At 37.0% G+C, this 19,771-nt stretch overlaps 1 protein-coding gene and 1 long non-coding RNA gene across 2 annotated transcripts in view; one reads left to right on the forward strand and one right to left on the reverse strand.

Moving 5' to 3' along the window:
• Positions 1-7,004, forward strand: part of PREX2 (phosphatidylinositol-3,4,5-trisphosphate dependent Rac exchange factor 2) — a 173,217-nt gene extending 166,213 nt beyond the window's left edge. Inside the window, exon 41 of the mRNA XM_063169894.1 lies at positions 1,621-7,004. Coding sequence (XP_063025964.1) covers positions 1,621-1,666 — 46 coding nt within the window. The 3' untranslated portion in view covers positions 1,667-7,004. The remainder of the gene's footprint in view (positions 1-1,620) is intronic.
• LOC134425373 (uncharacterized) overlaps positions 1-19,771 on the reverse strand; it is a 47,295-nt gene that overhangs the window by 19,048 nt on the left and 8,476 nt on the right. The gene's annotated exons all lie outside the window — the stretch shown is intronic.

Here is a 19,771-nt window from a genome sequence, read left to right on the forward strand (position 1 = left end):
TAGCAAAGTCACAGGAATACCCTAGACCTCCATGTCAGGGCATTAGATGCACAAGTCAGAATTGTCATCAGCAGGATGCTTTTGATGTATAGCTAAACAATACTATGGCTTCTTAGTTCTCTGCTTTGAAAACAATTTTATATTTGGTTTCAATTAACATCACTTGACAGGGTTCTCGTGTTGTCTGCAACTGCCATTGTTTCTGTTTTCTCAGCTGATGTTTGTACCATCTCAAATAGTTGCTCATATATTGACCCAGAACAGGCTATTTCTGCTCTTTAGCAACTTCAGATCCTGAGAGATTTATGCAGCATTATCATAGTTTGCTTCACAGTTCCTTTATATCACATACGCTGAAGAGAATCTTAGTGATTACTGCTATAACCTGAAGAATACACAGACCTTAGTACTTCGGCCTGAAGTTTTCTGCACTTAGCTCTATAGAAATTAAATATTGCTAAAACATCATCAAGTATTAACCCCACTGCAATTACTCTAGATGAGATTCTGACTGTAATTTTATCTGTCTTCTGCCAGCTTTGAATATTACTGCTTTATTATGCCAGCAGAATCAAATAATTCAACCCCTGTTTATTCTTCTCTGCATCCTTGTCTGTATAAAGATCAGACCTTATCTCCTCTCATCAGTATAAAAATATGAGATATATGTGTATTGCCTTATATATAGCTCCCAACAGATGTTTTGGTGTCTGCACAATGTGACCTGAAATGATTTGTGTTTCTGAGTCTACCATATGACTATGTGGAAGAGCCCAATGATCTTCAGAACACATTATGGTGGAGATTTCTCTTTGTTATTCCTCCAATGATACATTTTCCCAGAGGAATATGTGTAATCTCCAAATGAGATCATGTCTATGGCTGGTTCTAATTGCTGTGGTTCCAGAGGAGATACTGTGTGCTGGACAGGAGTACAGAGTTAGGGGTATGAGGTCAGAATGATTACCTTTTATTTTCAGTATTTCTGTTGTTAGGGTAAAGTTTCAAACACCTTTTAATAACCAAGTCCTTTCAAAAGGGGTTAATAGAAGTCCAAAAACCTTTATAAAAGCAGTGGCTATTTCAATCTGTATTGGGGTAATATTTTGAACCAAATCTTACTGCTGTTGAGTTCATCCATGAAGAACCAGAGGGAGAGAGAATTTAAAATCTGCATTTTAGTGTCATGTGTCTGACACCTGTCTCAGGTGCTTCAAACAGCACCAGTTCTTCAGGGAAATATTTTTAGAGAGCTTTGACTGGGCCAAGGCAAAAAAGAATTGGAGGCAATTATATTCACCAAGAAGCTTTTGCAATTGGGAAATCCAGGACAACACCTGCTAATAGGATTAATGAAGACATCTTTAGTGCAGAAATATGAAAATTTTCTGCATTGACATGTGTTTATAAGAGTGCTTATAGATATGTGTTTTAATGATTCCACTTTCAATGTAAACAAAGATTTTATTAGTTTTACCTTGATGGTATTAGACTAAATTCATACCTTTTGTTTTGCAGTGCAGAAAGATGTAGCTTTAGTTGGTGTTCCTTAAATCTACTCATTTTAATAATGACCAAGTTCTCAGAATAATAATTGCTTTGTTTGTTTGTCATTGTCAGATTATACAAGCTGTGCCAGCCACCACCACCTGTTGGAGAAGAATGAGATCTGCTCCAGAAAACAACCTAGTAATGGCCTTTAGGATCCTGGGATTATATGACAAAAATCTAACTGCACTATAGCATTATGTCCCTGCAGCTTTGCTAAATAAGAAAAAAAAAATCTTTTACTCAGGACAAAGGAAGAAATACCCTAAGTGTTACCTACTGGCATTGAAAGATGTCTTCCCAAAAGCATTTCAGAAATCTGTGCACTCCAGCCTTACACTCATAGGACAGTAGTCTTCCTTGGGAATTTAACACTGGAATCAGATTAATTTGATGTGTCTTGTTCAGCCACATGATAGATATAGCCAGCAGCTTGAAAAAACATCTTGGTCAGAGGGAATGTCTTCATTTGTACCCTATGCACAATGTGATCTTGTTGAAGCCTAGATAAGCTTGGCTTGGTAATGAGCATGCACTTCATATGGGGCCCTTTGCACTGAGAAAGCTTTTCTCCTGTCACCATCATAATTTCTTGGAATGTTAACTTTACTGTTTCAAGAATGTCATGTGAGGTTTAGAGATGGAACACTCATTTCAGAATTGTGTTTAATGGCTGCAGGCAGCTGCTGTGGGTGTGTGCTTGTACTCAGTAAACTCAGCCTGGTCTGAAGCAGCGCTTGTCACACACACTGCTTGGAAGGAGGGCCTACATGGCATTAGGAGTGCCTGATGGTGTGGCATATAAGCTAAAGTTCTGCCCTTTTGCAGCTGCCATTATAATGAAGGAGAAGGATGAGTCTGATCTTCATCCATTGTTAGGCTGAGTTTCAGTCTCTATAATAGATGTTTTACATTATTACATCTCTGCACTTCAGAGTTTTCCAGAGTTCATTATTTTCTTCTAGAGTACTACACTAACAAATCTACATAAGGCAGAGATGAGTCAGTGTTGTTAAACTGGAAATGACTGGTTCAAGTTCAAGCATAGTTTGGGGTTTTGATGTTTTATGCTACCATTTTCCACATTTTGTCAGAATTGTTTTGTATAGCATCTCACTTCTTGGAGTGGTAATTGTTATAGATTTATTTTGAATTGTACTAACTATTTAGAGCGCCCAGGGAGAATTTATCTGCATTTGGCTGTTCTTTTGGCCAAAGAATTTTCATTTTCAAATGCCCCCAAATGAGATTTTATATATGAGCACATTAAAACAAAAACTGTATTCTGAAATAGTTCTACTTGTAGCAGTAGCTATGTAATCCATTAGAGCAAGACACATACTGTCTGAATAAATTTTATTTTTTGTACAACAGCGGCCTGTAGTTATGCTGTAGCAATCAAACCTCACAACACAATTTTTGCATATGATCTAAATATTTATGAACCTATCAATCTACAATTAAATAAGTGAGGATTCAAAAGGAATTGTAGTCTTGAACAGAGTGGGTGTTTTTAGAGGATATTGAGGGAACTTGTTACTTTTCTCCAAAGGAGGAATTAGAGGTCCTACCTTTTTCAGTATTCTAAATGTTTTTACATAGACCTTAACTTTGCTAAGAAAATAAATATTTTTATATATCCACAGATACAAATGTCTGTGCATATATGTACATTTCAACATGTATATACATATGTAGTCATATCAATAAAAAGGTAATGCTTGCCTTAAAATATGACAAAGGCATGCAGTAATGAGCACTCCAGTAACAACTTCACCTTTGTGCTTTAAGGTTTACTCTCTTTCATAGTTGCTGGAATCTATTGAACCATGATCTTTTTGATTAAAATACTTAATACACAAAAGCAAAATCAAAAAAACAAAACAACAGAAAAATTACTTTTAAAGGCTTTTGTCTAGCATGACCTAATGCTTACACATAAGAAAGAGTTATGTTTTCCATAATTGCTGTTCTAGTCAGGGTCTCATACTTTCAGATGTGTTTCATTCAGAGCAGCAGTATTGGCTGTGGTAATTCCTGCTCCAGGCAAAAGCACCAGTAATTTCTGTTTCTGCTTGTTCAGACATCAGAAGTCCAGAGAAGCCATAAGCACCTCAAGCCAAGGGTGTGCTGCTGTCAGCCCAGCTCTGAGCTCACATCTTCCTGTGAGGTTTCCCCACAGGAGGTTTGATTTACTATGAGGGAAGTCAGCTGTTGGCTGCATGGAGCTGCTGAGCCTGTATACAATAAAATAACCTAGAGGAAAAAATCTGTTGCATGTACATGCATTATTGTAACTAGCAATTGCTTTTTTTTAATATAGCATTGAAAATGGTAGGAGTGTAAATGCTCCAAAATAGTCTCCCTGTATAATATGATAATTCCCTATTTCATTTTGTTGTTGAAATTGTGGGATAATAGACATTTGTAAGGGACAAATAATTATAAGCCAGTCACTGGACAAAATTTTTTAGCTGTTGTTTCATGAGTGTGCATCAGAAATCTTGACCTCTTATTTTGGTCATTTTATATCTAGCTTTTGGTCCTTTATTCTTTTTTTCCCCCTCTAGAGACAGTTTTCAAAAGCCTATTAAGCATTATGAGCTTTATTGGTGACCCATACTGCAAAGTAAAGTGTTTATTTAGCCTGATATCAAAGAAGCTGAGAAACTTAAGCCCTGATTTTCTGGGATTACAGATAACACATAAAAATATGATTCCACAGCAACACACAGAATCAATTAGGTTGGAAAAGATCTCTGGGATCCTTGACTCTAACTTATAGATCGAATCCAACCTATTTTCAGAGGAAATGGGGCATAAATTCCCCCCTTGCTGTCTAATTAAAAGTAGGGACCCGATTTCTCAAAATGTTCTTCAATGGCCTGTATGAAACATTGTGTAGTATTCAGATTGCTTTTTTGGCCCTTCTACTTTCAGAGCACACTGCACACTAACACTATTCTGCTGACTTCTAATAATGTTAAATGGACTTCATTGTCCATTCTTAAAATATAAATTTACATATGTTCATTATTAAAGCTGTTTATCTTGTTTGGTATATGTATAGGATGTATTTATTCCTTATACAAGATGCACTTGCAGAGTAAAAAAAATATCCATTCTCATCACAGTATGTTTATCCTCTTATAAATCTTTAAACTCACAGGTGACAAGAAGAGATGACCAAGAGTGATGATTTACAAGAATTGTATCACCTATAGCTTCGTAAATCTTTGTTTTGACAGAAACGGGTTATATAGCCTTTTTTTATAACAATGTCTTGTACTGGTTAAGGGAAAGCATTCTGTATGTATTTTTTACTTTTTCCCCCAAGGAAAGTGTAATTCTTCTGGGAATAAATTCAAGGATCTAGAGGCATACATTACCAAATACTACCATGATTCATTCCTAGCCTGGGAAGGGAAGGTTACAGGCCCAGGAACAGCTGAGTTGCCATGTGTTGCCATAGCATCCATGCTTGGAGAAAACAGAGATTTTAAGTAGAGCTGAGGATGTTTGGCCTGTCTTTGTAACCATCATTTATAAATAATAGGATGTTAAACAGTCTTTAGTCTGAAAGGGCCATTGATCTACTCTAGTTCCCCAAATTAGTTATTTTTAATAGCGATTTTCCTTGTAGATTGTAAATGTAAATAAATATAAAAATGTATATAGTCCAGTTTTTCAATGTCAAACTTTATGTTTAGACACCCATTTTAAAGTAAATATTCCTGCTGTCAGCTGAAGCAACCAACCAATTTTATGTCTACTGAGACAGTTGGAATCCTTAGTGGCTTTTTGGGTAGATTTCACTGGGTTTTAGCAAATGCATCAGGTTTTTTGATTGGTTTGTATTTGTTTATTTTAATGCAGTCAGTGGTGGTCAGAACTCCTCTTCTACTGGTTTAGAGCCAAGACAATTAAACTTCAGTCAACAAGAATTTACAGTAGTCATACCTAATTTCATTTGCTAGACTCCTTTAATGGAAAAAAAATTAACCACTTTTATTGATCTGTTTTTAGCCAGAGAAATTCACAAGCAAACATGTTTTATTAATTGATTGTCAAATGTAGTGTATGTGTGTATATTTATATATGTATATGTATTTAAGACAATTGCCTGAATGTGAGTATACACATCATGGTTAAGCATGATGCTCAGAAAAGGAAAGTGTCTTTCATTTAATTTCATTTATATGAGAAAATCAGTAACTGTAGTATACATCTACATATTGTTCCATACTCTTTACAGCTCCTTCATGGAATTGTCTTCCAGCATTTTCCACATGTTTTGTGCCATTTGTGTTTAACAGTATGAAAAGATAATGCATTGCCTTATGTATTTTATCTCTGTACTTGATAAATGCAGGTAGTGCTTTTCTAATTGTACTCCAACAGTACTCTGGCATTGGTAAATTAGATGTGCAGTACATACCTGACTCAGGATACCTGGATTTTTCATCATTAGGTTTTGAAGTATAAAAAGATATTGAACTCATATTTTTGTATGCTGACAATTGTGTAGGGTTTTTTATATACTGTATATATCAACCAAGTTTTCCTGAAGAAATTTTATTATTATGAATGTTTCCCTTTTCCTGGTAGATGTGGGTATATGTTTTCTTGCTATGTATGTATAAATAAATATACAGCACGCACAGTCATGCAGATTTTAACACCAGTGAGAAATTTCAGATTGTCCAGAGGCTAATCAAGCTTTTTTTAAATTCTTCTCTAAAAAGATAGATCTCCATACTAGAAATCTACTTTAGAAATAACTTCTACTTCAGTTTCCAAGTCCAATAGTGCTCAAAGTAGTTGGGACATTTCTGCAAGTACTTAGATTTGGACTTCCATGGGAATACCCACAACATCTTTTGTATGTGTATGTGTGTCCTATCTGCAGTACCATATGCCAGATTAAAAAATCTAAGCAGCCTTATTAATTTCTTTACACCGTGTATATAGTGTATGTATTTCGTTATACTTGTGTTACACTTTTAAAATGAACCTAATTTCTGCATATTGCACACATTTTTCAAATTATGAATATATTTTGTAACATCTCATTAAGCACAAGAGAGCATTTGAAATATTATGAGAAGGAGACTCCTTTGAAATATTATGTGTAAGTAGAGCCATACACAGAATGTTTCAGTCAGCTTTTGTTTGAAAACAATCAAATTAGCAGTTCTGTGGGTAGTTGAGCTTGTTGGAAGTAACTTTTGGAATTAAGATCCTTGGAACATGGATTTAAATTACTTTTTCCTTTATTTTGTAAAGTGCCTCTGTAGCATACTTTGAATCAGTTACTATTATGGATTAAACTAACACTGTGTACTTTTAGATCTATGGTTTATTTTTTTAGTTACATAGTAAAGACTGGAATGGTAACAATGTATTACAAAATGTCAGAGAGCAATAAAACCATTCATAATATGGCCACTGCAAAACTCTTTATTTGTAAGCAAGAAGTTGGGAGGGAGGGGGTTGAGAGCCTTTAGCCCTTTCTATGTTCTTGCCTAGGAATTCTGCTGCAGAACAGAAATTAAATTTCTAGAAATAAACGTTTATAATAAGAATCTCTTCTGCAAACCCAGGTGCAACCTAGGCTCATTGATGGTAATTAAAATATATCTTTATAACCACCGGAAAACTGAATCCTCTATGAGTAGTAGCCCATGGCTTTGGCAGCTGTACTTTGTGAAGGCTGGAAGAGACACAGGCATGGAAATTGCTTTTTGGCCCTGTGGTGCCATCACTGTTCCATGAAGCTCTAGAATATTTACCACTCCTGCACTTCTTTGTCTGAGGACTTTCTGTTTACTGCTGTGCACAAGGGGTAATCTGACCAACATAGTGTGGAGTGTAGTACTCCTTGCACTAAAAAAACACCAATAAATGACTGATCCTTTAGAGGGACCTTTTGGGATGCCAGGGGGTTGAGGAGTAGCACTTGCACTGTTTCTTTTGTAGGACTGAAAGCTGATGAACTATTAGACCTTGAGAGCAGTTGTCTCTATATTAAATGAGTTCTGATTTCTACATGGTTGTGATCAATGGATGTTAGGACTGACAGGAACAGTGGAGACAGGACTGAAAGCAATTACAATTACTTTGTCAAATCCCTTTTGTTTTCCACCTTATGCAAGCAAGGAGGAGGATGTAAGTATTTCTGGATAACTAGATTTGAAAAATTATTTTTTTTAAAATTTTGTCTATGTATTCATCTCTCTAATTTTGTGAAAGAAGGCAGCATGGTACGTTAAAGTATTGAGCAGCAGAAGTGACCACAGGATTTCAGATACAGTCTGCTTTTCTGCCATTACATGTGAATTTTCTTTTTTCAGTGCTCCTCATTTCTGTGGTCTTGCTGCTGTGAATACCTCAAAAATAAAGTCCAAAGAATTATTTTCCTGACCAGTATACACAATGGGAATAAATAGTGCTTTGAAACAACTGAGAAAGATAATCAGTTAAACCATTGTAGCACTTGGGTGTCCAGTAATTTTGCATCTTTCATGAGAAAGTGTTGCTATCATCATGATTTGAAAGTCAAAAAGTCTGCAAAGGCACTTGATACACTTACATGTCAAATGAGCATGGTGTGAGTTCATGATTCAAAAAAGATAATTTATCTTTGCCTCCCATCAAAATATGTGTCTGCTAAGCTTTGACAGTAAAGACACTTTCTTTTGAATGTTACTCATAAACTTACTTTTAGTATGCATTTGATTGCTTTGGAGGCTTTTTTAATAGCTCATTATGTCATGCAGAAAGAGGATAGATGAAGCTCATACCTGGCTTATACTAATGAAGTGGAATTGCTAACAGTTACTTCATTCTTGCTTGTAGAATCTTAATTGTCTGAAACTACTTTCCCAGACAGCACTTGATTCCCTGCCCCCCCACCCCCCCCTTATTTCCATATTCATTTTGCACCGTGGAGCTGCCAGGGTTCTGAGGACACTAAAATGCCCTAACTGCCCAAAACAGCCTCATCCCTGTGCTCACTGGCCACGTATTCTGGGCAGCTCCTGTCAGCAGCCTCATATTCTGGGTGAACCTTGAAACCTGGGCTATGGCTAGCTTTGCCTGTAGTCCCACCTTCTGCTGGTTGTGATAGGACTTTCTGGATGGACCCTGAACCTGCTTCAGTATTTTGCCCTGTCTGATCATCCCTGGACTGTCAAGGAGAGCCTTTTGTTTTCCTGGTCCTTTCAGGGGGAGGCCACTGCACCATGTTCACCCACAAGTGCCAGCTTGTCCTCCTTCAAGGAGTGGACCAGCTCTTACTGCATCCCAGGAGGAATATCCAGTGCTGGTACAGGTTTGTCCATGTGTAACATACTCCTGGCTTGTGTTGAAGCAGACCCATGAGTTAAGATTAATGGGGAGGAAGGGGAAATCCCAATTTCCAGTCCCAACATAGATGATAGGCTTCTTCCATTGATTTTAACCTTGGGACTAAGGGTAGCTTCCAAAAATATGTATATCCCTAATTTGGCAAAAAGATGTTAAAATGGACCTCCAGAATGTAATCAGGATTGGAGAGAGGAGAAAAAGACACTGGGTATTTAGGAGGAGTGTAAGATAAGGCAAATGCTGAGCAGTGTAAACATAGCAGTGGAATGTCCTGAAGATCTGGCTTTAGTTTTCCCAAGTAATTAACACAGTAGATGTTTTATAAACAACTGCATGCTTTATAGAAGACTCAATATAAATTGTTAGAATTTAACTTATATCTAGATATTTTTAAGCTCTGGGTTGTTGCTAGTCATTAATTATTTAGAGTTCTTTATCAGGGCAGGAGGGATTTTAGCATCTGGAATAAATAATCAGTATTTATCCCTATGAAGTATAACAGCCTCTTAAAGTAGGAGGAAATTGTACTGGATATATTCTGGGAGCATAATCAAATGAAAGGAACACCAATAGGTTTTGATTCTGCTTTCATTTAAATGAATAACCAAATTTTCATTGACTGCAGAGAATGAATCCATAATACCAGCACTATTATGCCAGACCCAGACTAGCTTGAATGGCTGTCAACGTGTTTAGTTCACCTAATTAATGAAACTATTCATGTCTCAAGACAGAAAGCTTGACTGGAAATGAGAAGCAGACCACATGTAATCAATGAGGTTTTGTCATCAACCAGCCATAGAGTGGGTCTAATCAAACCAATACAGGACATGACTGCAAGCAAATGAACATCAGCACTGTATTATCTACAGCCAGTGCATCATCACAAAACTTAATGACAAAGTATCACCCAGATTAAGACAGAAATAATGTCTGATGCTAATCAGCTCTACTTGCTCATATTGTAATACATTTCAAAATACGTTGAGTGGCAGCTGAATTCAAAGTCAAGACAAAGTGAAGCTTGATTGAATGCTTAGCAATATATAGGATGCTGTTCCAAAACAGGAAAATACATAAAGCTTTTATACATTAAGAAGTTGAGTAGGTGTTTGGAGTTTTGACAGCACACCCTGGAAAATTAGTAGCTTGGGAAACAGGGAAATAATTACAATCATGTGCCAATTTTAAAGGACATTTGTGGGCCTGATACAGACAGAACAGGCAGGAGGCTTTCGTTTCTGGACTACTTCCCACGACTTTGACAGAAGGCATTAATATTTGAAACTGTAGCATAGGACTAAATTACATTATCTGGGTATTAACCACACAGCAGTCCTGAGGAAAATGAGAATTTCATTTAGTCTTAGGCCTTATATTTAAATAAACACAAATCCCCTACCTAATCATAACTCTTATTTTTATATCTAATGTGAGAAACAATGGCTCTCTACTTTCTTCAGGAACAAAACAAGATATTAAATGAGATTATAAGAAATTTTCCTTTTTTTTTTTTTTTTCATTTAATTAATGCATTTATTCAGCCAGGTGAAATGCCTTCCAGAGGAGCAGTAGAAGCTGGGCTTGTTGTGCCTTCAACACCTCTCTTGATGGCCAAAGTATGTTTGGAGCTCCCTGCATGAGCACTTTTCTAAGTTGTGAGCAGTCAGGCAAAGAGAGGACTCTGAAGATGGAGGTGTGACTGAAATGCTTTCTGCTGAGATTGTGGTAAAAATTCATCCCACACACATGAACGTTCTATCATATAAATGACCTAATAACAAAAAAACTCAGTTCAGTGTAATGAAAGTAGAATATAACCCTTCCTGATCGTCCTTCATATATCTGACTGCCAGAAGAACAAGACAGATATTCTGTACCAGCTAGAATAAAAGCAGCACAACTGTCTGTATTGTATTTTAGAATGAAAGGGCAGAAAATCAGTGGAAATTCCTACATTCTCCCTAGATATTCTCAACAATTATATTTGCCTTAGGCCACATTAGATCAAAAGAACTGAGGACATATCCCTCATGATAGTCAGGATTTCAGTAACTTTCAAAGCAGTTCAAAATTTTCTCCAAAGAAGTAGAAAATTTGATATAAAGCAAGGAACTCCTTCTACTCTTCTTCTACTGAGTTCTATTTCCATGTTTCAAAATTCTAATAATCCCTGTGAACCTTCCTTAAAACAGACTCAGCGGGAAGGACTAAGAATGAGCCAGCATGGAAAATGGACTCTGCTCATGTTCAAAGGAAACAAAATCACAGATGCTGAGGGCATTTCAAACGTGCTGAACCACAACCATTTTCTGTTTCATTCAGAATTGGTTTAAGTGTGTCGTGGAGCAGGGCTGTCAGTGCAGGGTGGAAATACAAAGCTCTGACAGGTTTTTTAAAGTTGTGATACATGAAAGCAGATCTGCTTTGAATGCAATGGGGTGAAATGGAAGAAATCTGCTTCCCTTTTGCCTCTCTTGTGAAAATTGCTGTTTGCCTCCCATGCAGGACTTTTTATGCTTCTATGGGAAACGAGACTTTTTGTCAACCTAGATTTTAACAGTCTGTCTGCTGAAAAATAATTTGCTTCCTGCATCCTGCAGTGACAGCTGTGTAGTGTTTCAGCTACTGCAGAATAGTATGCAGGTGTGGTAGGACAGAGCAGAGGAGCTGTTGAGGTGGTTCTGTCTTGAGGTTTTGTTAGTCCAGTGCTGTATATCTCCTCCTGTATAGCTACAGCAGGAGAGATAGAAAATTGCTCCTTTTCCAGAGTACAGCCAGGCCACTGGGGTATAGTCTTGGGATAAGCACATTCACAGGAGTGTATGTTGTTTAGTCTGGACTATAAACTTCCAGTTGCCAGGCCAAAAACTCTTAAGATTTTTATATCCTCATTTGCATTAGATGTTATAAATGTACGTACTTGGGATCAGACCTTTTTTGTTTCAGATTCCAGAAGCATTTAGATGAGAGTTAGACTGCAACCTATTTGCCTACCAGCCCACTAGGTGTACCTGAAGCAGAGCTACAGTCACTCAGGATTATTTTTTCAGTCAGAAGGGAGGCATCTGGAGGCATTTCAGTCATCTAGGGAGACTCACAAGCCATTTTGAGCAACATTGAAATTATGGTATTAGTACTGAAATTGTAGTTATCTAAAAGTAAAATCAAAAATTGTGTCATGTTTTTCAGAGGTGACTTGGGGCTGGGTTGAGTATATACATATATATACCACTGGTGTTAAGATATGGATCAAAACTTTGAACTTGGATTCTGATGTGCATCCTGTCTTTTCCTCATTTAGGTGCTGGTGTCAACAAATGCTAAGTGTCCAGATATATGTGTCACTCTGAGAACAAAGTTAATTCTCCTGTCCATTAGCAAACTCCAGTAATTTTACAGTGAGCACCTAAGTTCTTCTGGTTTATTGCAAGAAAAGTCTTAAATCCTTTTTTGAGGCATTTGTATTTGGTTACCCAGTCATAAACACAAACACTTGTTAAAATTTCTGAAGCCTAATCCAAAATATTTCCATGGTACTTAGGCATCAGAATGCTTTTTAAAATCCCATCAGGCTATCTGCACTGTTTCTAAAGGAGTAGCTTTAAGAATCTCATCTAGATGACTAAAAAATGTAAGATGAATGAGGTATTAATAATGGTGTCATTAACTACCTTCAGAATAGAAGTGAAATACCAGTTCTTCTAAACAAGCTTGATCTTTCACTTATTGATCTTTCACATACATTTATTATGTATGCACATTTTTCATACTCACATGAAATTCCAGTATTTAACTCCATTCACTATGTATTTGTCTAATTTGGCTTGACTCATTGTTGAGAGACCTTTCCCCTTAGCTGCCAATCCCAGTGTAAAGCAAGCTATATTTAAATGCTTACTGGCAAAATTGTCACTTAATCAAAGATTCTGGTTTATATTCAGAACTTCCTCTTCTCTTTCTTTTAAAAATGTCCTTGAATATCTGAATGTCTCAGCTAAACACCTAATGACAGGCTCTCTGACCAGCTCCCACTCACTGTGAACCTTATTATTCATGCTGCATATGCACTATCAGACACATCAACTATCCAAAGACTTTTAAAAATTGTGCATAATCTGGAAGAGCAGAACTCAAATAGGTCAGTTATTTGTTGAAACATTAGAGATAGAACAGATCCCCAGCTAGTTTTCCTTGAGGATAATGAAATGCATCATAATAATCTGAAAGTATTTCTGGACAGTTGTCATATTTATGTTGTTCAGTCCTTTGGGTACTACATCATTCTTAGATCCACCTGGAAATATCGCATATATTTTCCTTATCCTATTGCAGGGTTGTAACTAACTTAGGAAAGGAGCATAGTTCATTACTTTAAATGAATTAGAAAGCCTTTTCAGACCTAACATGCACTTATGTATTTACTTAGAGTAAATCCCTAATTCATGAAATCTGTTCTGCTTCAACATCTGTAAAACATAAATAATACTTTTCCTTAAGTTTTCTCTTTCCTCTACATAAAAGCATTCAAATGCAGCTTCCAAGCATCTCTATCCAAGTTTTTGATGCTCTTCATGCCAACCAACATCTAAATTCCTGCTATTGCACCAGTAAACTTCTGTAGTCAACTGCCTGCCTGCTTGCTGGCTGTGGGGCATGCCCAAAACTGTGCAAGTCTCAACTGCAATCTAATAATCTATTTAACTTCTTTAAAAGCACAAAGTAGACATTCTCTTGCATATTTAATTAGAAGGAGCTTTGCCAGAATACAAATGTCAGAGCTCACACACAATCTTGAGGTAGTATAACCAGGTCATCCTCCAGGGAATCCAGCCCACATGTGTGTATTGATTTTACTACGAGTAAAGCACTATATGCACTTCCATGAACACGGAAGAGGAAGATCTGTGTCCTCTGGACTTTCTGGAGAATCAATAACTTTTCAGAAGCACCAACTGAGAAAGGGGCTGCAGTAATGAATCACTCAGTTTTTTTGGCAGAGGCTTCTAGGAACAGCTGAGCCCCAATTATTTCAGCACATAACTATAGATTATTCCTATAATAAGGGCTTTTCATGGACCAGACCTGCCTAGTCAGGTGCTTGTCAATACTCTTAGGCTACTAGGTTAGCATTTATTCTGAAGCTATCAAAGGAGAAGCTGTGCAATTTGCTGAGTCTATAATTCTGCTGGTGATAATTAGCTCTGCTTTGCCCTAAATGTTCTAACAAATGGGTGAAGTGCAAAAAAAGAAAAAAAAATGTTCAGCAATGCTTCTGTATTCTGTCTCCATGGTAAGTAAGAGAAGTAAAGTTTTACATCAGTGTACTAATTATTTAGCATGGTCTCATTCTCTAAGCATACAGAATCTTTTTTTTTTTTCCCTCAAGTACCTTGAAATTAAATTACTTAGGACTTGGCAAGGAAAAGAGAGCAGCTGAGGAGGAGGGGGAGGGACAGGTAAGTAAGGTAAGATGAGTAAGGTCTTTAGACAGAGGCCATGCTCAAATCTCAGATCCAGTGGCAAAACCTCATGTGGCTTCAGGTACTAAATGAGCCTTCATTTGAATGAGAAGATGAGAGAAAGCTCTCAATCTGACAAATGAAACTACAAGAATTATCAGAATGGCAGTATAAAATATTTCCAAGTTCAATTCTTGCATTTCATGGGGATTGGAAACTAAGAAAGTACACAGAGAATTGTATATTCAGGAAAAATTTTATTTCAATAGGGTTTGGATTGAATTTAGGGTGACTTTTTTCTCAACAAATTTGCTCAGATAATAGCGTTGTAGTCTTACTGTGATTTGGGCTGAGAAAATTTTATGAACTGTAATTTTGTAATTCTGCAAACCCAGCCAAAACTTAGGTAGAAATTTCAGTATGGTTAGATTACAAATGCAAAAGCAAGTGATTGAACAAAGAAATGGGAAGAACGGGAAGTTTTGTGTAATAAATAAACCTTTAGTTCCAGTTATGTTTCCTTTCTGTTTTTTCCCCAGTAGAATTTGTATAACATCAAGTAACTTTATCTGCTGGAAACAAAATCCAAAAACTTTTTTGTTTTCTATAATAAACAAGATATTGAGAGTCTCCTTTGAGACAAGGACTATTAACTACTGAAAAACTTGAATTACTAAGTATCTGGGATTGAAATTATGAAGACTGTACATAGGACTGGCATTGTTCATTTGAAGTGCATACCTATATTTTTAGTGAAGCATTTAAAATATCAAGGGTCACCCCTTCTAGAAAAAAACATAAAGATATCTTTTCATTGTTGCACAGTATTTTCAAACTTCTAAGACATGTCTGCTCCTACAGATTCTACTCCCTGCATGAAGTTTCCTGACTCAAACCTCAAGATTAAATTAAACACACAAATAGAAATCTTCTTCTTACAGTTTTTTTAAAAATTTCAATGGTTGCAAAAGGAACCAATATGAATGGAAGCAGTTGAGCTGTCACATCTTGTTATCCCTAGAAGAATTTGCAGGCACCTCTATTCAAGTAAGTTGTATTAGTTAAAGTTTCTTGCTACCTATCTCAGAAAAAAACTCAGGGCTGACATCTTAGAGGCTGTGAGCAGGTTGAAAAATCCTTGTAACTTGTCATTTCAGCAGACTTGCAAAGCATTTAAATAAAGCTGTAAGATGGAAACTGCATCAATCGTTTCAGTTTTTCAGACTCTATTGGGGAGTGTCTCCTAGAGCTGAACATTGGCTAATGAATATCAGAGCTTTGTTCTTTAGAAACAGCTACACGCATCTGAATTAGATTGCTGTAATTGCCCCTGGAAAGGAAAGAGCCTCAATAGATTAGGGAGTTTGCTATTCCAGTGGTTCGAGGCAAACACACCATCCTACTATAGATTTGCCTTTTGTGCAGAAGTGTTAGCAAAGCTATTTCTGCTTGGCTCTACTGAAGCAGCAGAGAAAGGGGTAGTTAGCTTAGAGAGTAGCTTGGCTCTGACTCATTAATGTCTCAAGTAACTCTAGTTTTATTACACCTTGTTGAAATACTAGTCATGGCACTTATCCAGAATGTCAAGATGCTTGTTTTGGATGGAATTCATAATGCAGAACTGAATCTGGATGTCAGCATGGTCCATGGCCTCTTACTGGATGCAGGAGTACTTTGGATGGCTTCGCATCTCTAAATGGAGAACTCGATCAAAAGCTGCTCAAGCCCAGAGTGAAAAGGAGTAAGATTTAGGCCCCTGAATGCTTTTATTTCTGAAAATAGAAATATCAGCTGAGTTTGTGAGTCTGTGCAGGGCTGTGTTTTAAAAACTCCAGAGTATTTTACCATAAGCTTTCACATTTAGGCCTGTAGCAAAAAAAAAAAGCTTCTTGAGGCAAGGCATTTTTTGCAGCATGATGGCTATAAAACCAAACTACAACTATGTCTGACAGGTTTTTCTGGTAAAATGAGTCACTGTCAATATCACATCTTGCATCTGTGTTCTGCTATATATTAAGTAACAACACTTTGAATGCTCTCACTCTAAAGGCTTTTTTGCCAGACAGAAGGTAGGATTTTCTTTGATACTCTAGTACTTTGTTAGCTTTGTCACAATGGGAAGGTGGTTTATATTTTGTATTTTAAAAAATTCCTTCCTTTTCTAGAAAATATACATAGTAATAGGAAAAAAAAATTGCTTATGCAGGTTTTTTATGGGTGATACTCTTCTATGGAACAGCTCCATATACTCTAGAGATCTTACCAGACAGCACCATATGCTCATTATTATCAAATTTTGAGGAGTATTGGTGAAAAACTGAACATGAAGGTATAAGGCACATATATATATAATATATATATATATATATATATAGTCTTACTGAGAGACCTCCAAATTCAATACAAGAAATAATGCAATTAAACAGTTTAAAATAAATAGTGTAAGAGAAGAATAAACTCAAATAATAAAGTTTTCTATCAAGCAATCACAGAAATGCATCCTCTCCTCCAAAATAAGATTTTTCTAGACCAAGCCTCATTAGATATTTATTGTATTGATTTCTGTAAAGGGCAGTTCTATAAGGAACAGCTCATTGTGCAAAATATTAGCCCTAAAATTTTTTTTCTATATATTGCCAAACTGAGTCCAAAGCCTTTCATGAACAAAGCTGCCACCAAATGTTGACATTTGATGTCAACATCAGGAGAGAATCAAAATAGGATGAAAGTTGTTTCTGCCAAACTTTAAAACAATTAAAGTGCTTTTGTAATGTATTTTTCTTTACTTGGGATTTTGTTTTAAAATATTTTAGCATTTTTAAACTTTGCCTGACTTCATATCATAGTTAAGTGATGGGAATCAAGACATGTCTACAAACTCTAGAGAGTTCAGCAGAGGGAGACAGGGCTGGAGCTCATGGCAGACAAGGTGAGGTTGAAGGATTGCCACTTACGCAGCCATGAAAGGGGGGGTTGCAGAAGAAAAGCCAGATTCTTCAGATAAGTTTAGAGTTGAAGCACAAGTTGTGATGGGCACAAGATAAAGTATGAGAAATGCAGTGTGATTAGTGTTATGGGAAAAAAACATGCATCACCTTAACTCCTGGCACATTCTACCTCAAACAGGCTGTAAAATCCTGGAGATTTTCAACACTCAGCTGGAAAACCACAACCAATTTGATCTAAGTTAGAAGGCTTTGGTGTCCCCTCTGACGTGTATTACTCTAGCTACTGAATCAATTGCCACTAGATGAAGCCCTCAGCCACCCACATGTTCCTTCCAGTCACGCTGACCCCACGCTGGTGGCCAGTGGATCAGTACAAGCTGTGGATTGCAGACTCCACAGGCCTCCTGCAGGTGCAAGATGTGAGCCACAGTGTCAAATATGTCTGCCTCTGAAAACGCTTGCTAGGAGAGTTGCATCAGGAGTGTTCAACAAATGGCCCTGCTCCTCTGGATTCAAACTTTGTGATGGGAAGCCTGGCTAGAATGGTGTCAAACTGCTCAGTGGTTGGATACCTGGGTTGAAAGACCAGCTGTTGCAGAAAGTTTTTTGTCTACATAGCAATGGCTCATCCTCTGCAATGGTGGAGACTCAGAAAGACAGAATTCAAATGGCATGGACCCCTGAGCAGGAGGAGGAAGAGGGGCAGGAGCAGGCAGCAGTCAGTTCTGCCCTTCAGCTGGCAGCTGTGGATACCTCTGGCTGTGCTGCTTCCCTGATGCCCTACAGGTGCCACGTGAGCAGCCTCTGTGCAGGTGTGGAGAGATCCAAGGTAAGAGCTGTGCCAGCTTGCACTGCAGCTGCTTGGCAGAGCGGGCGAAGCCAGGCTGCTCAGCAAAGATCTAGTCTTTAACTTGACCTTCCCATAAGTAGTTGGGCTCTTGGCCCTTTTATGGATCTCAGAGATATTGGAGACACATATTTATGGTTCTTTCCATGCCAAGAATGTGAATATATGCCACTTATCTAATTATTACTATTGACTTCAGATGTGTGGTGAATGTGTCAGCAATTTCAGTTAACTGTCAGATGAAAGGCAAAAAAAAAAAAAAAGATTGAATATAATAGTTTCTGGATAAAACTATTAGATGACAAATAAAGTAGAAAGGTGAATGCCATTTTGAAACCAATACCACATTTTCAGGCCTTCTCAGATATTCCTGACATCTGCATGGGAGCTGAGAGATGTCATTTTCTGTAGTAAATAACTTAGAGAAAGCATACCAAAGAGTAAAAGTAGGAGGAACAGGGCATTCCAGACTATTAACTATAGTCAACAACCATCAAATAGTTCCCTACAGTAGTTACTTGAACAATGAATATAGCATGACTTTTTGACTAAGAAGTCAGAATATCATTACTGTAATACTGCTCTTCAATCCAAGAGCATACAGAAAAAAAGAGCTGTAACAAATCTTCTAAGTTTTAGCCCTGGATGAGAGATGGAGAACAGAATCCCAAACCAGAGCTTTAAAAGAAGATAAGGTATGCATATAAATATAGAAAGCATTTGAGAACTTAGTTTTCTTTGCTGCCAATAAAAATAACTAACAGGATTCCTCAAGGGGATCCAGAGATGGAAATCTGGCTAATATATGGCCTCCTGGTGAGGACTGGAAGACACTGCTTCCTCCCTTTTAGGAAGGGTCTTTGTATTCTATTATTAATTTTTCAATAGGTGACTGAGATAGTGATGATAAAGTATACATGTTTTCATCCAAACAGTGTAGCAACCAGTGACAGCACAATGATTCAATGAAACTTAGAGAGCCAAGAATAAGCATTGTTTTCTTAACTTAAAGAAAAATGTACTTTTAAAAGAAAAGTTGGTTTACTCTAAGTACACTTTTCTGTTAAATCTTTTTTTCAACCAGAACCCAACAATTTCTTTTTTGTTTGCTTGTTTGATTGGACTTTTTTTTTTGTGCAGTCTTTCACACTGCAAATCATAAGGAGTATATTTCATATGTTACAGATATGGCTTAGTTTGCCTTTGGACAACAGAATGACTTAAAGGATGTCTCAAAACCCTTTTTAGTACTAATTTTCAAAGTTGTTATGGCATTCTAGCATGAACCTGAGCTTGCCCTGACCCACAGCCTGATAAGGAAATGCAGTCAATGTTAATGTTGTATCATTTGGGGGTTCACACATCTGCTGGCATCAATGGAAAAGAAAAGCTCATTCTTTACTTTGAATGTTCAAAGTTCTATCTTGAAACTGACAGTATCTGGTTATTTAGAAAAAACATAAAGTTACTACCATAGCAAGCAGTACCACAAAAGTGTTTTTTAAGACTTGAGCGCAAACTTTGTTTTAGTTTGTGTTAAAGTTATGCAAAATAGAAGTGTGAAGAGACACAATTTTGCCTGCTATATGTAAGAGTGG

The sequence above is a fragment of the Melospiza melodia genome, chromosome 1, assembly GCF_035770615.1.
Source record: "Melospiza melodia melodia isolate bMelMel2 chromosome 1, bMelMel2.pri, whole genome shotgun sequence".
In the NCBI taxonomy this organism is placed as follows: domain Eukaryota; kingdom Metazoa; phylum Chordata; class Aves; order Passeriformes; family Passerellidae; genus Melospiza; species Melospiza melodia.